The sequence below is a fragment of the Octodon degus genome, unplaced genomic scaffold, assembly GCF_000260255.1.
Source record: "Octodon degus isolate 3935 unplaced genomic scaffold, OctDeg1.0 scaffold00064, whole genome shotgun sequence".
Classification (NCBI taxonomy): Eukaryota; Metazoa; Chordata; class Mammalia; order Rodentia; family Octodontidae; genus Octodon; species Octodon degus.
The window spans coordinates 637163-657908 of NW_004524640.1; the positions used below are offsets into that span (position 1 = coordinate 637163).

A 20746-nucleotide genomic window follows, 5' to 3' on the forward strand; every position below is an offset into this window, starting at 1 on the left:
CCTGAAGTAGGAAGAGACCCCCGAGAATAGAAGCCGGGGTGGAGGTGGAAGGGGAGCAGAGGATTCTCAAAGCTATTCAAAGAAGATAAGTCCAATATGCCAGCTTTCCACTCGAAGCCTCTCTGGAGCATCTAGCTTTGCTCCCAGAGTTACTCGAAAGCGGAAACTTTTCAGAGACCGGTGGGCCTGGGGTGAAGGGAACTGGGGGGAACTGGGAAGAGCGTGAGCGCGAGCGTGGCTCGGGGCGCCCCCCAGGGGGGATACGGCGTGGAGGTCGCACCATGGAAGTGCCGGCCGAGGCTGTGCGAGGTGGGGACGAGGAGGACCGCGGAGGGGTGAGTCGTGCGCACCCCACTTGGCCGCGGGTAGTCCCGGTGCTGCTGCCGCTCCGGCGCTCGCGGAAACTTTTCTGGGCGCTGTGCGCCGGCTCGCTGTCCTTGCTGCTGGCGGTGCTGGTGCGGCCGGTCCGCGCCGAGAACGGCCGAGAGCTGGGGCCTCGCAGTCAGGAGGCGGTGGCAGCGCAGGAGGAGGCGGAGGAGGAGAAGAAGGAGGAGGAGAAGGAGGAGGAGGAGGAGGAGGTGGAGGAGGAAGCGGTCCCGGGAGCAGAAGGGGGCGTCTTCCCCGGCGTGCAGGGAGGCGCGCCCGGGGGCGGCGCGCGGCTCAGCCCCTGGCTGCAGCCCTGGGCGCTGCTCCTCAGTGTCCTGGGTGCCTTCTTCTGGATGGGCTTGTACCTCCGGCGCGCCGGGGTGCGCCTGCCTCTGGCCGCTACGCTGCTGGCCGCCTGCTGCGGGGGGGAAGCGCTCGTCCAGCTCGGGCTGGGCGTCGGGGAGGACCGCCTGCTGTCGCTGCCCGCCGCGGGGGTGGTGCTCAGCTGCCTGGCCGCCGCGACATGGCTGGTGCTGAGGCTGCGGCTGCGGCCGGGCGTCCTCATGCTTGCCTTGACTAGCGCGGTGCGGACCGTGGCCCTCGTTTCCTTGGAGAGGTTCCAGGTGGCCTGGAGACCTTACCTGGCGTACTTGGCCGGTGTGCTGGGGATCCTCCTGGCCAGGTACGTGGAGCAGATCTTGCCGCAGTCTCCAGTGGCGGCTCCGAGGGAGCCTCTGGGGTCCCAGCGCACTGCTGGGACCAAGGAAGAGATCCCGGTGCTCAGGAGGAGGCGGCGGTCCAGCTCCGTGGTGTCTGCCGCGATGTCGGGCTGCGGCAGCAAGTCCCACCGCAGGACCTCCCTGCCCTGCATCCCCCGAGAGCAGGTAAGCGCGGCGCCCCACTTTCGGGCCGATTCGGGAAACTTGGGAAGCGGCGCAAAGTGTTGACAACTCCTGGAGGATCATCTAGGAAACGTGGTAGAACTTTAGACTTTGGAAGAAACTAGCATTTTTAATGTGTGCCTTTCGCAGAGTATTTTGTAACCTGAAGGACAGACAGGCGAAGAAGGAACACAACTCAGAGGCATTGGGCTGCTTCTGCCAGGCCAACTTTTCTCAGATCTGCTACACCTGGTGTGTGGCTTCTCTGCCCTTTAAGTACTCTCAGGCCTTCCTGCCTTAGTAGAAGGTAGAATTAGGCTGAGCTTTTAGGCAATGAGCCTTTTTGCCCCAGTGCAGATTTTCTCCTATTTTTAAAAATAAATTTTCTTTCTTATAAAGTAGCAGGCAAACATTTGTCACAACCACTAGACAGAGAATGCACGTAAGCAAAGCATGCTTGGAGATAAGGCATTGATACACTTTCTGGTTTTGCAGGAAGTTTAGCTAGGAGATGTGAAATAACGCTGGTATCTATTGGTTTTTAAATATAATTAGGTTACACGCACCATTGAATGGGCAGTGTTTGGTATTTTGCACATAAATGTCAAATTTGGGCCTCGTGTGTCTGACCTGTAGAATGGCTCAAGAAAGTAAACTATGCTATTATTGTCCACTGAAAAATAACCTTTCTCGTGAGCATTTACCAAATTAAGTGGATAGTTACAAATTCCAAAGGCTTTATTCAGGTTTTACAGGAAACGTGCAAGAGGCTAGTTCTAAGTGCTGTCTTTCAGAAAAGAGAGGTGGAGGGCTCTATAATTGTGAGTGAAACTGGAAAACGTTTGATCAGTTTTGGCGAGGCGTCTCCTAATTATCGTTAGATTTTTAGAACCATGGCATAGTTACTACAAATGGCATGAAACAACCAACTGCAATTTCGAACATTAACCGTACCTGGAAAAGCACACTTCTTCTTCAGCTATCTCCTTGAAGTTTTGACGCTTGATGAAAGAAGGGTGAAAAGCTGGTTATGTTCAGCAAGTGGAAATTTACACTTTCCCCATTTAAATTCATGCCCCTCGGCGGCACCATTAGGACACATTGAGTGTGTGAAAGAATATTCTATGGGATGGAAAGCCCTTTCTTTTTGGGTTATTTTCTGGACAATCTTGTAGGTACTTCCAAGAAATAGCAGGCACCATATGGTGTGGGTGCCTTGTTTGTTTCTGAAATAGAGTTGATTACAGAGATGTGATTGTTTGACATTATTTAGCAGAGAGGATGTCAACATTATAATCTCTGTGCTTATTTTAAAAGAAATGTACTTATTTAGTTTCTTGTTTAGATAAAACAAATTTCTTGAGCTTAAACTTCAAGAGTAAAGAAAAAGCAGACCACTGACTGATACTTAGTTGTGGTAGCAGTGTAGAGATTGTTAGACAAAAGTTATCTACTTCAGGGTAGGCTAAGTAGGAGGAAAAGTGTAATTTCTTTCTGGGGCTACGGAAGAAAATGTCTTTTAAACAAAAATTAAACCACTGGTTTAAATGTGTACAGCTCTTGAACTTATAGCGAAATGTGATGCGGTCCAGGCAAACATTGAGCCCTAATTTCTAAGAAAAATCTGGGTTTAATCATAAATTAATTGACTCCAAATTAATATCAGTTAGCTCTGAAATTACATTCTAAAATTTCATATTAACATTTGAGAGAGTTCAGAATGCATTTAAGATAAGGTGGTAGTTAGGTGAATTAACCAGCCGTGTTAAATAACCCACAAGGTTTTATTGGTTTTCTCTGGTTTAAATTAGTACATGAATAATTAAAAAAATCTGCAAATATATAAGAACATAAGTGAGCATAGCTATTTAAAATGTTTTGCTGATTAATGCAGCTGAAGAATTCCTATGTGTAATCTATTCCAATCATTTACGTGGGGTTACCTTTTTTTTAAAGCTGTGTGTTTATGAGTAATGCCCTAAAACTAGATACTGTCTCTTATGGTAGATGGAAAGACAGGATTACATTTAGCAGAAATTTAAAGACGTGGGTATGTGTGTGCTACTGAAGATTAGTTTTTATATTTGACCCATTAAAGTTTTGCTGAGCTGAACTGGGGAGAGTGGGTGGCGACTAACATGGGATAGTACCTTATAAGATAGGGCAATATCTCATGCGTTGGCCTAACTGTGTGAAAAGTTCAGGCACTATATAGTAAATGGCTTATCTGTTTTATCATAAGGAAACAAACTTCTGATTAAGGGTGCAAAGTGTACCACTGTCATTTGCATATTTTATGAAGACTCAAAATAATTGTAAAAGGAACGTTTAACACTCCCATGAATTCCACCAGATTGGTTCTTTTCTGAAGGGGTGTCCGCTCTCAACTTAAGGCAGTGCTCAGAGGCAACAAGTTAATTTTAAACTGTACTGCATGGATAGAAAGCACAGACACCGCTTGAGAATTTTTTTGGATGCTGTCCTTTGTGAAGTTTAAAGGTGAGAGAAGTTCAGCATTTTCTTCTCCATATGGATGACAGTGGGTCTGTACTTATGGGTTCATTCTCTTCAGTGGCCCTTAGTTCTAAATTGGCAAAGAGAATATATGATAAAATTCTGATAAGACAAACCAGTGAGCTGATACGCATTTTCTCCCCCACACCTTCCTTCTAGAAATTTACATCTAGAAAAATGTAGTCTATAGCTGCGTTATGACATATAGACTTGAGTTTTTCAGCACTAATGATAAAGATCGTCTCTAGCAAAGAGAGGAGAAAGTAGTTCTAATCTTTGATCTCAAAAATTAAGCCCTGCGTGTGTCTGTGACTGCGAGCGAAAACACCTTTACTCTGGTAAAGAATGAAGTTTATACCATCTCTTTTAGTCTTGCCGGCCCACTACCCTGAAGTTCGATTTTGTGGATGAGTGTGTCTAACTGTGCTATTTAGGCAAGCAGTATTAAGACATCAACTGTCTACCAAGATTTTTTCCCATCTTTCCTAAGTGTATTTTCACATCTGAGAGCAGCTATATTTCTTTCAGGTTGCCACTGTACTTCTGCAAATACTGGAATACACGAAGGGATGTAGGCTTTCATAAATTATTAGATATGATGCATCATTAATAAATATGTTTCTCACAAAAATTTTGGTTGTGCAATTTGTAGCACTTGCAAACTGTATCTGTGGGGTGTCTGTGTTCTTTTATGTCTTTCTTTGTGTCTACATGTCTTTCCACATAAAAGAATATAGTTGGATACTTATTCTTTAATTACTGTGACCATCCTATGTGTTCATTTTTAAAAGATTCCAAAACATTTGGAATTTTATTGCAGCTACATCTTAAGGATTTAAGATTTTGCATATAGTCTAAATGCAAGACATCTGGCTTTTTCATTAATTTGTTTAAATCTTTTAGCAACATAACTCTTTTGTGATAGGTACAATATGAGTCAAAATGATTCCGATGTATGCTTGATATTACATCATTAAAAGTCAAAATTGTTTCCTCTGACTATTTTCCTCCTAAGGTCCCAAACATTCTTACCATGTATACAAATGTATAGTTGCAGGAATGTAAGTGGATTTTAAGCTGGTTATCAGAAGAAGAATCAGGTTTTTCATCCCTGATGTGAGAAGGAAGCAGAAAGGCAAACAATAAAATAAAAATAGAAGAAATGGGTTGGATTTTGATGGAAGGCAGTAGAAGGCAGGCCTGTCATGGACTTTGTTATTGATAAAAAAATATAACTTGTTTTTAAAAGATAAAAAACAGAAATATTTCTTCAATACATATAAGTTGCCCTTTAAATCCCTGCATTTTAATGTGATGTGTATGTCTCAAGTGGAATAAATTCCTAAAAATAATGATGAACTTTATACTTAGCTGTATGCTGTATCACATTTCAGTAGTATTACTTGTAATGATACAAAGAGAAATATTGATTATTTAGGATTTGTTGACAGAATTAGGTAATTAAGTAATGTCAACTTCTGAAAATACTGAAAAAGGGAAACAGGATTTTCTTATCCCCTTGGGAAAGGTGAGGGTAAAGAAAGTTTTGTTTTTCTGTGATTTTTAAAAATTTTGATTTTACTTTGGGAATATGGATATTTAAGGCATACTGAAAAACTGCTTTAACTGACAGAAATAGTTAGTGAATCTATATAAATTTACAGAGGTTGGAAGGAGTGAAAACAGTCATTTTACTCTTGCTGTATTGAGTCTGAAATGTAAAAAGTTAAAACTGTAGAACTGAAAGAAATGCTGTGTATGCTGGGCTGTCATGTTAATTAAATAAACAACCAGAACACTGACTCTGTGTATGAAATACATTTTGAAAAGTCTAGGGGGAGGGGTTGCAGGCAGGGGAGGCTGAGTGACACAGGATAAAAAACATTCAAATGTAGAGACATTTGTGTGAATTTGTTACATTAGGAAATTTAGCTCTGAGAATAATCTCTTCAAGACTCTAGTTGAACAAAGGCCCTACAAAGTCTAATTTTATTTCTGTTTTGAGTATGTTTCTCACTTATTACGTTGAGATAGTATGCTGACAAAATGCAAAGTCACAACTCTGCGTATGTATTACATTTTAAGATAAACAGATTTTTAGTTAATATAGTTTGTATTAGTACCAGTGCAATAGAACCTAGTTGACTTCGGAGAAAGCTTGTACTGATCTATAAAAACAATGAGTTTAGGAATTAGAGTAGGAGGTATTTTTTTTAGAAAATATTGCTATCGTTGGAACCTCTTGGATATAGCAAGATAATTAGTGCCACTACTGTGTCATGTGGGGTCCAAAGAGAATTTTGAAATACAGAAACCTTACCTTTGACTGGGCCATGTGAGTATTTCTTTAGCCTTGTAGAATGATACCTAACCTTACACGTCCATGCTGACTTTCTGACTTATTTCCTGTATGTCTCTTGACCCGTGCAATCTTCCTCCTTCCTCTTTTCTTGGTGATATTTATAATCATATCTTGGTAAAAATCCTCAAGTCCATATTGAACATTCAGTGATGTATATATGTTTAATGGAGTTCTATCACAGAATTCTGAAGAACCTCAAAAACTCCCTAAAACTCCCTAGTCTTATATGAAAGAAGTGTTCTGTTAATAGTCCCAGTGAATGTTATTCCTTATATAGATAATAATAAAATCCTTTTATGGGGAATTTTTTAGGTTTTTTTTAATAAGGCTACCGTAGTTTATTAACTTAACTTTAAACTGAGGATGTATGTTCATGCTGTTCTTAGATGTTCAATGCACAGATGTGATCAGTGAGGGGAATAAAGTCTACAGGATATGTCTGAGTTGTAGTTCAGAGGAAGATCTAGTGGAGAATTATGTTCTAAAGTATTAGCTGGTTACACAATTCATTGTGAGTATATTACTGTTTAAAAAGATGCAGTTACTTGTAGCTCGTGTCATCCATAAAGGCCCTTAGGTCAGTCAACCTCTGAAATGTTGAACCAACATGTTCTTCTCTGTGTGTTAGACTGCACTAAATATTATAGGCAAATTATACACAGATACAACACTGCGGCTGTCTCTCTCTGCAGTCAAAGCCAAGTTAGGGTACTTAGGCATCAATGTACAAGAAATAGAGGAAATCACAGTAAAATATCTAAATGAATACATAGATAATAGGAAGTAGAATGTACAGAGCATTTTACAATAGATTTTTAACCATGACCCAGGACCCATTTGTGTCTTCTCTGAAATTACATATAAAACTTGATTTGCTCATTTTCATGGGACAAATGTCTGTGGTGTCCGATTTTGCAGAGATCTTCAACAAAGATATGTGTGTTTGTTTAAGTTCTCAGCAACTTTATGTTTGAAGACGTGAAGAAGGTTTTTTCTTTGTAATGGTAATGAATTTATTATACACTTATAGTATATTCTGAAGTAAAGACAGAAGTAGTAAATTTCTGAAGAGAACCCATTAAATGTTTTTGTATCTGTAGGTAGTGTAAGAATGAAAGTAGCTGATAGCAACAACATTTAATTCTGTGCCAAGTTGTAGTTAGTAACTAGAATTATTTGGGTTTTAGAGAAAGGGAAAATTAGCTACATATGTGCTGACAGCCTGAGGCAAAAAGGCATTGGTCCAGCCCCTCCTTGACTGGAGGATGCTGGAGTTGGAAGAGACAGGAAAAGAGACAGGCAGGCAATTTTAGGTGTAGGTGTCATTTGTGACTTTGCCTGGTCTAAGCTCTCCTTCAGAATGAGGAGATTGAGTAATCAAGTGGGAACTTCCAATGTACAGATAACCGAAATCTTTCCAAGCCCTTTCAGTGAATCAAATAGTTCCAAATAGCCTCTGGAATGTGCTGCTCAATTTTTCAATGTGTCTATTTGAAGGCATCTGGAATTTCAAGTTCAAGGTAAGGAAATGATCCCCAAATGAAAAAAAAGCAAAAAACAAAACAGAAAACATTGCTTTTTAAGAGCAAATAGTTGATTACTTATGTTTGTTTCACTTCTTTTGCCTAGTGTCCTTAGAAGTTCATCAGAATGTAAATAGAATTTAATATTCAAAGTGGTCAAAAGGACCATTACCTTTTAGAGGATAGGAATCTATCCTCTTGAGAAATGACACGAATTAAGTAACTTATGCAGGTGTGATTTTATGACATCATTTGTTCTTAAGGAACCTTTGGGCGATCTAGTTCCCATCAGAGCCCACGTCTAGTGAAGAATACAGATACTTAAGGGTGCTGATGTTCCTTCTTTCTCAGGAGCACAATTTCCCTATTGGGGTGTAGGTGTGAGTACTTGTGTGTGAATGTGTGTGTGTGTGTGTGTGTGTGTGTGTGTGTGTGTATCATTTCCCCCTGGCAGAATATTGCTTTGGTTGTATCAATTTAGTGGAGAAACAGTGTCACCCAGTGGTTTTGATGAAAACAGCCCTGTGAACATTATAGATAAGTGCTGTTTGGTACAATTAGAACAAAATAAATGTTGATTTTCACATTTTCTAATTGTTGCATAAAGAAAAAGAAGCAGCTGTAACATGATAGGCTTTCACCTTGTATATCACCTCAACATATAATAAAAATAGGTTGAGTTATCTTATGTTTTGCTTTATGCACCATCTATATAGCTCACCAGTGTTTTATACTTAAGGTGTACCTCTTATTTGGTCTGCCTTGTTTCACCTCTTCTGTAGATACATGTCACTTCCGGCTTCCATAATGGATGGTCCAGCTGTATCTTTTGAATAGGATGAAATAATTGATTACTAATCTCCTCTCTTCAGTCATAACCAAAACTCTATGTCAACTTAATACTAAAAATGCATCATCTTTTAGATGTTAAATGTAATATTGATAGCTCACTTTTGTACTCTAATAGTTGTACAGTCTATTTTTCCCATTTTATTATTTAACCTTATCTTACATATTTAAAACAATGATTATTTAAACGGGAAGAGGAATTGAGCAGAGCCCTTGATGAAGAATGCTTATGCTAACCACACTGATAGTATCAATACTTCTGGTTAATTATAAATTTGTCCCCTGTAATTTTGTGTTTTCCTCCCAGGACTGAGAATTGAACACAGGACCTTCACATTGAACTACCTTCCCAGGTCTTTTTCAATATTTATTTTGAGACAAGGTCTTGCTGAATCCCTTAATTGCACAGCCTGGGCTTAAACATGCAATCCCATGGCCTCAGCTTCCCATAGTACTGGGATTGCAGGCACGTGCCACTGTGGTGCCTTCTCTCATAGTTTTATATGTACCAAGAATGGTTTACAGATCCAGTGTGAGCACCTCACATTTCATGGTGACTGGTCTATAATTATGTTATCTCATGTCTTTTTGGAAATGAAAGTGCTTATATTTGTGGTACAGGTTGTTATCTTTGTAACTTAGAAACCTGAAGTGACAGAGCACTAGTAACTTTAATGGATGAAAATTAGTGCCTGCAAAGGGCTGATGACTTCGCACCCTGCCTGTGTAAACACTACTTCCATCGATGCAGAATGAACATGGTTTCATTTTGTTTATAGCCAGGGGCAGGAGTTTTTGATAGCGTGGAATTTCTTAACTAAGAATTCAGATTAGCTGGTGTTTGGAGCCATTTTTGAGCTCACATTTCGGGTTGTAATCTCAAAAGAAAAAGGCAACCCAAAAACTTTGGTAATTCTGGGAATAGTTCCAATGTCACTTCAATAATTAGCAAGAAAGGTGCTTTTTTACACATGTGGTGTTCTTGCATATACATAGATATATAAGTTAATAATTCTAAAAAAATGCCTTTTGTGTGTTGTGATTTGTACCTTTGTGGTATTAGAATGCCTTTGCAACAAGGCATAGTGCTTATTTGGCATTGTAGCGTTAAAATAGTAAAATGCATAGATAATAACTAATCACTTAGAAAATAATCTGTAAAGACCAAAAGACCATAAAAAAGTGCTTTGTGAAGAAGTGCCTTTGGATCAAATGAAGTAATGTGGATTCAGGTTTACTTTTAGTAAAGCTGATTTATTTTAAATTTGTAAAGACCGTCAGGTCATTATAATACTGCTATCCCTTAACACAGTTTGTATTGAAATGTAACTTGTTGTATTCACCAGCTAATTGTAAAATTGTTTATATTTACTGGCCTTCACTATTTTTCTTTCAGGCCACTTTTCTCTCTTTGTTCCCTGTCTCTCCATTTCATTTCATGCTCTTTTAACTTAATAGATTCTTTTTCCTCAGAGAATATTTAAGAATTTAGGGAATTCCTTTCTGTCTTCTAGAACCTTGTATGACTATTAAATAATTTTATGCAAGATGCTTATAGGTTTGGGTTCATGCGATCTTAGTAAAAATTGCTTGTCTTCTGAAATACACTTGAATAACTGAATATTTATATGATGTCCATTGCATTTCTTCCTTTCTAGATATAATCCACTTCTATAAACATGATGGAAGTTGGACGTCACAGCAATATAATTTTGGGGGCAATATTGTATTTTGTGACAAACTGATGGCCTGCTTGGCGGAGTTGGCACCCTTACTGTGCTTTTCAGTTTGCCCGAGCACAGATAAAGGAAGTGACTTTTTACTTTTTTCTAAGTGTTTCTGAGGGTCAAGTTGAATGGTTCACTTGCGAAATGCTCTCCAGGGTACGAGAGAATCAGTATTTCGGGGTCCTCTGCCTCAGGAGCAAAGTCTCTCACAGGAAGGAAGAAGGGAGCCTGTGACAGTTGATGCTCCCTGGAAAATTTGCTTTTTAAGCTCCACAAAGGAAGGCTTCCAATACAGATCAGTTTTTATTATAAAAGAAATCAGCGTATTTAGACTGAAGTTGTGTAGCAACTGAGCTGATTTAAGGCAACTTTGATAAGAGATGAACTATTGGTAGATCAGTGAGTTTCTGTTTTTAATATAGATTTTGCATTTTTCCTACTTTTAAATATCTTCTTGCAGTGTCACATAAAGGGCTGGAGTTGGGCATATCTTTACTATTAAGAAAATCCTTGCTCTGCATCACTCCTGGATACTTACATTTGTTCACTGTCAACTGAAAATAGCCAACGCTACTGCCAAAATCATGGTAGCCTAAAATTCAGGAACAGCTTTGAAATTAGGGTGTATAGTTGTAGTAGCAAAATCTTGGAAACAACCTAAGTGTCCATCAACCAAGGAATGGATAATTTTCTTTTTAATATAAAGGAGTACTACTTAGTTGTAAAGAAGTATAAACAAGTCATTTGTACCTTGAAACTATATGTGTAAGTGATATAAACTGGACATGCATGTGTAAATAGTGCATTATCTCTCTATTGTGAGAAACAAAATATAAATAAAAACTGAAATGTTCAGTTGATATTGTGGATTAGGAATAAATTATTCAAAAGGAAGGGAGAGTGGTGGAGGGAGGGGGAGGAAGGAAGGGAAAGAAAAATGAGAAAAGGGAAAAATGGAGAAGCTTTTACCTTTCTGCATTATAGGGAAGGGTCTACAGGGTGCTCAGGGTCTCACTATTAGATCAGACTTGTAGTCATCCTCCTGTCTAGAGCCTCCCAAGTGCTGGGATTACAGGCGCGTGCCACTACACCCAATCTCAATTTCTGTCTCAGCACACCCCAGGGGCGGGGCCAGCACAGCACGCCAGGCATTGAACTCCAGGCCCCTGTGCCTGCTTGCAGGTGCTTTAATCCATTGAGCTATTTGGCCGGCCTGAGGCTTTGTGAATAAGGAGAGGAAGACAGGTTGAAGAGAGGGGAGGAGAATGGGGAAAAAAGAGGAACCGAGATACATCATGTACAGGTTCAAATCCTGTAGAAGGAATGTGATCCTGATGCCTAAATTGTACTAATAAACTGAATTAAATTAAAAAGGAAAGAAATTAGAGATTGTTCAGGAAATAAAATTAAAATCTTTGCCAGCTTCAGATAATGAGAAAAATAACAAATTGACTTCATTTTCTTCCTTTACCTTCACAAAGATTGGACAGGTGTTAAATGATCACTTTTTAATATTCTTAGTCTGTATTGTTTTGTGGAAAAGAAAGCTGAATTTCCTGGAAAGTCTATTGGAGAGAAAATGCCATCTCTGTTTCATCCATTTAATTACCTAATTAATTAATAGTGCTGAGGATTGAACCCAGGACCACTCCTGTGGCAAGCGTGTACTTGACCACTAAGCCATACCTCCAGCCCTTAGTTTATCTTTTAATCATGATCCCTTGGGACATACATCTTCAGCTAGTCACTTCTAGAGATGACATTATAAAATTGGCTTATTTCAAAAGTCATCTAGCCTCAGTGCTGGTTCAGTTATGCCGAATGATCAAGAAGTTTGGCAGTATCATTTTGAGCCAAGATGTACTGAAAACACAACACTTTATAAGGCTTGTTTGAAAGGCAGATTTTTACTTTATCCAGTCCTTTTTACTCAGAGCACCTAATTTTTAAGAGCTTGAATTATTAAAATAGGAAATTTTAAGTCAAATAAGAACTGAATCTGTTACCATAGTTTTGATTCTTAAGAGCGATATTGTCGTATTTTCCCACTGAAATCATGAAAATTTCCTTTGAGTGTATTTATACCATTCATTATGAATTTTGATAAACGTAGGCATGCAATGTTTAGAAAAAACATTGCTTCTAACCTTTACTGCATGTCAGGTGTACTCATAGGTAGATTTTCTAGAAAGATGACTGACAACTGTAAGAGTGCTTTGAATATATTTTTAAAAATACAAAAATGGTTTCTATTTGAAAAATACCTGCCTTAGTTATAAGTCAATTTGAAAGAAGCTGTAATCAAAAGCTTTGTAAATGGGGAGGGGTTAAAAGGAGGGTAGAGGGATGGGGTGAAAAACCGAGTTATATCACGTATAGGTACGAATTCTCTATGATGAACGTGATTGTTATGCATATATAAAATGTACCAATAAATCTAATGTTAAAAAAAGGCTACCATAGAAAATATATAAAAAAAACTTTGATGAAACATTTCTATGAAAGTTTAGAAGGGAGCTCTTCATTATATTTTTATTTTGAGAAAAGGAGCTAACTGGAATATCTTGCAGAGTGACTGCTTTTACTCTTGGGGAATTGTTTTTCCTAAATAAACAGAATCTAAATTACAGCACAACTCTTAATGGTAGTGGCTATAGCTCATCCACGTCTCTTCATTCCTTTTTTACTTGAGTAATAAATGGATTGACTCTTCTTAAACATTTTACAGGGTGACAGGTAGGGCTTTAAATTGTTCCTGGTGGAAATTTGGAGAGAAACTGACTAGGCCTAATGAAAAGCGTGAGAATTAGGCTGGGAATGTTGGCTAAAGGGTTGACAGAACACCGATAAGGAAGTTATCTACAGCATAGAGTGGCATTCAGAAAAGGAAACTCATAAAAACGACCGCGCAACACTACTGCTAGCATTTTGCATGTGAAGAAAAATTAACTCGGTGAAAATCAGGAGTATTTACTGTGTCGGCTTTGGGGGATATGTTCCCCAGGGACGCCCCATTGCTGTGTGGGGAGGAAACCCAGCTATGTGTTAGCTTGCGATTTGTCCTTAGAACCAAATGTGTGCGACATGGCCTGGGGAAGAGCTGTAAATGCTGGTCACAGCTTTCCTGACAGTTGTTACTTTCCAGTACGTCCTTATTCTTTAGTTAGTTGGGACATGTATCACTCTGATTTATCAATATAGTGTGATGGTGATTTTGTAATATCAGAATTCATTACAAATGTCAGTAATGTAAGTGTATCATATTAAGATCCTAGGGCAGTCATGATGAGTCTTAGAGCTTTCAATAATAACAAACAGCTGGCTGCAGCTCATGTGCCGTAGGTTCACCACTACTGTCCTAGGGCTCTACTTTATGTTCAATATTTGCTGCATTCTAAGCACTTCAAGATGTTTATATGCTTTTTCCCTGTTGATAACTATTCTTATGTAACACTCATGACATGTTAATCAAAGTGTTGTTACAGCAAATGTCTCTGATTAATAGATTAGTCAACTTCCTTTAAATGCTTCCAAAGTCTGGGATGACATTGCCTGACTTTACCTATTTATAATTACAAATCACTTGGCATTTTCCTAATTGAGTTGCATGCTGTAATCCAAGAGTTGAATGTGGATGAAAATCATCTGGGCACCCTATTACAGTTCAGAGTCCTAGATCCTACCCTCAGTTATTCCAATTTATTGAAGTGTGGAGTCAGTACTAGAAATTGACAGATTTTAAAGGAGCACCTCAGGTTCCTTAGTTGAAAAATACAATGCCATGATCATTTGTCCACCAAAGCCATACAGGGAGTTCTGAACCTTTAGATCTGATTCAGCAAATGCTTAAAAACTACTTGACACTTGACTCAGACAGGAAGGCTGACTATTGAGAGAAAACAAACATATGTGTGCCTGCACAGATGTACTCCCATTCATATGCACCTATGCATTATACTTCGAGATTTCTTTGATACTTTGAATATCAATTTCAAGGTACTCGAAATGAGGTACTTTAAAATGAGGAATAGCCAGTTTCCCTGTCATATGGCTGTTTAAAGAAATAATGTTAAACAAATGTTAAGTAGTCACACTTAGCCTGAAACAGCCCAAAGCTTTGAAAAATGTCCAGATTTCTTAAACTTTCTGAGCTTTAGTGATTCTATCTGGACCATCAGGATAATTTAACCCACGTCTTAAGCTTATTTTTAGTGGACCAATTGGATAGGAGTTCTTAAAAGTCTTTCTCAACTAAATAGGGGCAGTATCTGTTGTTGTCCAGTAAGATCACGGCATTGAGGGTTGTATGCTCACTGTCAGAAATCAAAATGTAAAGGAACCCAAGCACATTTTCATCTGATTACACAAACAGACTTTCACACTTTACAAAATACGCAGCTTCTCTGGAAGTTAATTGAAGTGGCCTTGCGGAGTTGCTTAAGTTGCGACCAAAATCGTTGACAAATGAGCTCTGACATTAGATGGGATAATGGCAGAATGAGAGAAATCTGTCAAGGAGGGCTGCAGATGCTTCAGAAGAAGCGATTACAGTGGGACGGGATGGAGATGAATCTGTGCAGCCCTTGACCGTGTTTACAAAAATGACTGATGGTGCCATTGAGCCTACTGTGTAATACGTCACGAAACCAGACTTTGCAGATGCTTGGTCTGTGCTCCAGCTGCCGTTAGAACTCATGGTGCATCTTGCAAAACCGAAATTCTTGTCTGAATTTTTAGCTTGCTTTCATGGTAAAATTTCCAGTCAACCTTTTGATTTTCTTACTATCTACTGATAGTTCCACTGTTCTCCCATAGCAAGGACTTCCTATTCGTTATCTGGGCAAAGCAGCAGGTAGCACTGGCTCAGTCATGGCCCTTAGTAGAAGGGAAGTGATTGTGTTTATCATGGAAAAGATACTCCTCCAGGTGCCCCATGTTTCTTTTAAACAGCTTCCGCAAGGTCTTCCAGGTCTCTATCCCCAGACAACTTTTCTTCCAGATTCTTCCACTTATCAAATGATCCTTCATTGTAGTCTGAGGTGGTGGTTTCGGCTTGACATTGGCAGTCTGGAGAATCCTGGGGCGTCTCTTTATACACTGTCCCTGTCCGTAGAAATTCTGCCTGAGGTAGTTGTCTCTTTGCTAATTGGGTCAAAGGAAAGCTTCTGGCTTCCAATTCTACAGTGCAGGAGGAGATGCTGGACTGTGAGGAAGATGTCGAGGTCCTGGCAAAACTGTTCTTCAGAATGGATGAGACGCCCACTGGAGTTGTAGGAGTGAACTTTTTCTGGTATGAGTTAAAATAGATTAATAGGAGGAAAGTCATGGGAACTTAATATTGTCTACGGCAAAGAATCTCAGAGTGCAATTAATTGCCCACTAACCCTTGAAGTTAAGGGGCTTATACGCCCTTTTTCCAGGAAGGAAAAGTGGGCTGGAGGAATGCACATGGTTTCTAGGGGTGGTAACTGATTATTAGGGGGAATGAGTAGACCTTGGGAACCGAACTTTGATGCTGTTTTCTTTGGAATTTGAATGAGCCCAAGAGACAGACAGACACTATCTTGTGACAAAAGTTCATCCAGGAGTGGTCACCCCTAGCCCATAGATAACAGATTTCAGGGAGAGAAAAGATAATGGTGTTTTTCAGGTGGGTTATGGCAGATAAGGGACTATCAGAGTCTTTTCCTGAACCTGCAGGAGCAAGGGTCATGAGGTGTGCGTGTGCATATGCATGTGTGCACGCGTGTGTGTCTGTGTGTGTAGAGGAGGGAAGGTGGGAGGAAGACCAGTGACACCTTCAACCTTCAGTCCAAGGCTATTTCTCCAGTTTGACATCAAAACAATATACTTGAGACATTTTTTTAAACTTTGTTATTTTTTTCCTCCCCCAACAAAGGCTTTTGAGAAAGAAAGCCTGTGATCAGCATTACGTTGAATAGGTCCTCTCAGGTTGTCGTATTGAGAGCACAGTAGATGTTGGGTGGAAGAAGGGAAGCTAGTGAGTGGAAACTGGGCCACTGGGTGATTTTCTTGAGTTGTAATACATGCTGACAGCAGCGCTGTTACTAGAGTCTAATGCTACAGCTGCCCACCACTCGTACTGACCAAAATCTAGGAGACAGGAGTTGGTGGAAGAAGTCAGGTGATTCAGAGCTGTCCCTGAGGAACGTGAAAGAGCCCCTCCAAGCTCTTCCTGGAGGGATCCAATGGTGCAGAGGGCCTTTTGGGACCTAGGGAAGGCATCTGCTGCTGAAGGCTTTGCACGTTCTTCTCCACTGCAGCATCTGTCTTCCCCAGAGCAAGAGAATGAGTTTTCACCTTCTAGACAAGTGGCTGCATTTTCTTTTCAGACAGTTGCATTACAAGTTATGCTCAGCATTAGTTGATGACAAAGAAGTACTATTTACTCTGGAGCCATTTGGATGGGGATTTGGGACAGAAGGACAAAGGAGGGGGGCACTGTAAAATGTGTGATTGATTGCTCTGTTCCTTCAGGCTAGAGAGTGAATTTTTAAATTCTTTTTCTTAGTTGAGGGGTCTGTATTAAGGAAATCTGGTATCTGTCTTTATTTTTTGCTTCAGAAAAATTTGACCAGGCCAGAACCTATAGTGCACGCCCAGCTGCGTAGGAGGCTGAGGCAGGAGGATTTTAATTAAAGGCTAGCTTCAACAACTTAGGAGATACTGCTCTCCAAATGTACAAAAGATGTGGGGATATAGCTCACTGACAAAGCACCCTTGAGTTTGATACTGAAGGGAAAAATACAATCTAGGATGCCATCAGCTCCACAACAGCCTCCCCACCTCCCCATTTTATCTTCTGCCTGTGCCTTCAGGAAAGTGATAAGATTGCCTTAGTTGGAAATAAATTCTAATCAAGCACCTCCAACTCTGCAAAACCTTTTAGTATTTTAGAGTATTGTAGCATAAAAGTTGGCTTTGAAATTTGATCTTGACAAAATTGTCTTCATATTTTAAAATAAATGTTTAAAACTAGATTTTAACACATTCAAGTATCATTCCCAGGCTCTCCCACTTGAAGAGCTGAATGTACAGCTCTGCTGTGGCAGAAGCAATGAACTACTCCAAGGAAGCTCAGAGCACTGTTCGTGGCCCTTTTCCATCAGTCCACTCGCCAGTTCATCCCAGTCCTTTCTATGGAGGAAACACTTCTGTTTTGTTTTCGTATGAACTGAAGCCATTTATCACTCTTTTGAGAACTGCAGTGATAGGTGTAATAAAATAATGTTTAAATTATGACAGCTTCATGACACTGTGACTTTTCAGTTTGCTAAGTATGTGCTATTGTTTTTTTTTCCTTGTTATTATATATTTTATATAGTGCTTAGATACCAGAAAGGTAAGGCATTGTAAAATGTGTGAAATTATGAGTTTTTAATCACATTGGGAGAAAAATGATGAGTAGAAAAAGAAATCAGGAAACAAACATGATTCAGGATAGAGAACATTATTATCTGCAGTATATATATCATGCATAGCAAAGAAGAGACTTGTCATTTTTATTGCTTGTAGAAGTGAATCATGGATACATTATTTTTCAGTTCTTTTCTGTATTTTTTTAGGTTCTCAATACTGCACGCATTTTATCACCTGAAAAAAATAAGACTTTGCAAAGAAATGTCATATGATATTTTTTCCTTTGGATCTATTCATAGACCATTTATTAGGGCCATTTACCTAGTGGTTGTTTGTCTTGTAAGCATGGAAATTATATCTCTTGGTGCTTTAAATCCTGATTCTTTACCCAGTGACTGGACAGGTTAAATCTTCTTATATGATTGGAGGTTAAACTATTGCATGGACCTTCAGAAATAGTCCCTGAAAGCACCGATTGACATACATGTCATTTTAATAATTTTACTAAAGGTGTTTTATGAAAAATAGAGATGCATGTGTATTGAATATGCATTCATATAATGAGGTATATGCAAAAGTTTTGCAAAAACTATTTTTTTTTTTGCCTATTGTGTGTGTTTAAGGTAGCAGCAAAACCCCTGTGATCACAGCGGTGTTATCTCAACATAAATAAAAACAATACAGCCCTAATAAGGGGAGAAAATTCAGCATGTGTGAGCAGACCATTGAGCCTACTTTACTGTTCACTGGGAATATAAGTGGCAGATACTGTAAAAATCAGCCTCCCAGTGATTGTTTTTCTAAGTGATAAACAAATTGTAAAAAAAAAATGCTTGAAAGAATTCCACATATTAAATCACTTATTAAATGTATCATACTCTCTAAATTGTTTACTAGTTTGTGCATATCCCCTATAATTGTTTTTATTTTACATTTTCAGTTTTCACCTGTAAGCCATATGAGAAATATAATGAGGTGTTTCTATAATTGAATTTCTTATGTGTCTGAGCTACACTGTGTATGTTCCTTTTGCTTATTTGGATTTTCTTGACTATTTGCATTTTCAGAGTAAGACTATGGAATCTTACATTTCTGCTTAGTGTTGCTTATTTAAAAGAAACGAACAAGGGCTGGCCAAATAGCTCAGTGGATTGCAGGTGCTTGCAGATGAAGGGGCTGGGGGTTTGATCCCCAGGCCTGCCACGCCAGCCTCACCCCAGGGGTGCCCTGAGACAGCAATTGAGACTGGGAATGGTGGTGCAGGCCTGTAGTCCTCGCTCTTGGGTGGCTGTAAAGAGGCAGATCACTAGGAGTCTGATCTAGTAGTCAGACCCTGAACACCCTGTTGACCCTTCCCTAAAATAAAGAAATGAACAGTGAAAGAGGACAATGTATATATGATATTTTAAAAGTTCCTTCTCTATCTAGAATTATGAATCATTTGAAGGGCTATAAGTTTCAAAAGGAATAAATTTGGGACTATTAAGTTCATTTCTGTAACTACCTAAAAAATAAAGATTGTAGTTTTATGTTAAAAAAAAAAACTTTCAGGAAATAAATATGACAGAATCAGAGAAGATAAGCAAAAGCCAAGTGTCCTAAAGCACTCCAGTCACTTTACTGTTTCATCCAAGTAGAGCTAGCTGGTGAATACTTGCTGACTATGTTTGAGATGTTTGTGCTCAACACACAGAGCCTGCTAGTCATTTCCTTTCTGCGTGTGCTTGCGTGGGGGTGGGAACACATTTGGAGGGAAGGGGTTGGCCCTGGGGTTTACACCTGGCCAGAATCCAGGTCCCACAGCCTTGCGGGTCAGAGATGTAATTTTTCCATAAAACCAGAGGTCATCCATTGCTGAGGCACCGGATAGGCACTAATAGTAAAGCTGTAATTCATCAATCAGAACATCAGGTTATTAATTTACACTGGGGAATTTCACTGTAAGGAAGACCAGAGTGCCAGTACTTACTAATAAATACTTCTTGTTTCTAGTGGGAAGGTCACCTTTAGCATGGTTGGCTCCTTGACTGCCACTGGGGATCTCTGACTTGTGGGAATTCTCCTTGGAAAACTCTCACTGTTTGCATTTTTATTCCAGGACATTTGAAGAGTGCCCACAGCATGCCAGGAAGTAGGAGATGGTTGGGGGAGGATTGAGAAACAGACCACCTTGTACCCCCCTCCCTGAGCTTACAGTAAAGACACTACTTGACATAGTATTACTGTGCCAAGTGATAAATGCTCAGAAACACAGAAAGTCATGGGAACTTTGCTTTTGAGAAAGATCATAGCTAAATATAATGTTCCAGTACCATCACCCCCTTAACACAGACTTCTGGTAAAAATGCTGTCTTTTCTGATTTCTGTTTTGTATTTATTCCCAACTTTTTCATGTGTTTATGTTAATAGCATGCTAACCTAAAGGCTGTTAATAGAGGGCCAAGCACTGCTGTAGGCTGTGATCCTTGGAAACTGACCACATAGTGACAATGCTCCCTGCGTGGTTAGGCAGCAGGTCAGTTTTTGTTTCTTAGTCTTGGGATAAGAGAGGGAAGATGATGTATTTGTTTGATCTGGCCATATTCAGTATGGTCCTTTTACATTCTCATGGAACCTTGATGGTTTGAAGGTGCCCAATTTCTTTCATTTACAAAATGCATTTTAATATCTGTTCAATACCAGCCACTTTCATTCTCCTTGTTTTTTGGATCAGCATGGACCTTGTTTCTCGAATTGGAAGCATCGTGTGGCCCATCTCTAACTGTAAGCGGCGAAGTCGTTGGCTTTGGACATTTTAATTAGCACAAAGACTATCCTTCTGTTCGAAATTAAAGTTAAGCAGAGTCCTTAATCTTTCTGCTCTTCGTGCTGTATCTTAGTGAGGAAACAGATCTTCAAGTCATTAGACTGCAGCCGCTTTGCTGCAGAATCCTCCGACAATCGCCAGGACAATGTATCATATGCCCTTGATCATGTTTTATAATTTCATGGGGCCGTGTGGAATTTTGCAGCATGTGACTGCTCTGCCTAGCGGGAAATCATCAAGTGATGCAATCTAACCTTGCATACTTGTTGGGCTGAGTTGTACTTCAAATTATTTCTTGATTTATCCTGGATGCCTCCAGTGGGTTGTCTCTAAAAAGA

The 20746-nt window shown here is 39.6% G+C and overlaps 1 protein-coding gene across 1 annotated transcript in view; it reads left to right on the forward strand.

Moving 5' to 3' along the window:
• Window positions 1-200: 200 nt before the first annotated feature.
• Window positions 201-20746, forward strand: part of Pde3a (phosphodiesterase 3A) — a 353121-nt gene continuing 332575 nt past the window's right edge. The window contains exon 1 of the mRNA XM_023718933.1: window positions 201-1250. Within this exon, the coding sequence (XP_023574701.1) occupies window positions 282-1250 (969 nt within the window). The 5' untranslated portion in view covers window positions 201-281. The remainder of the gene's footprint in view (window positions 1251-20746) is intronic.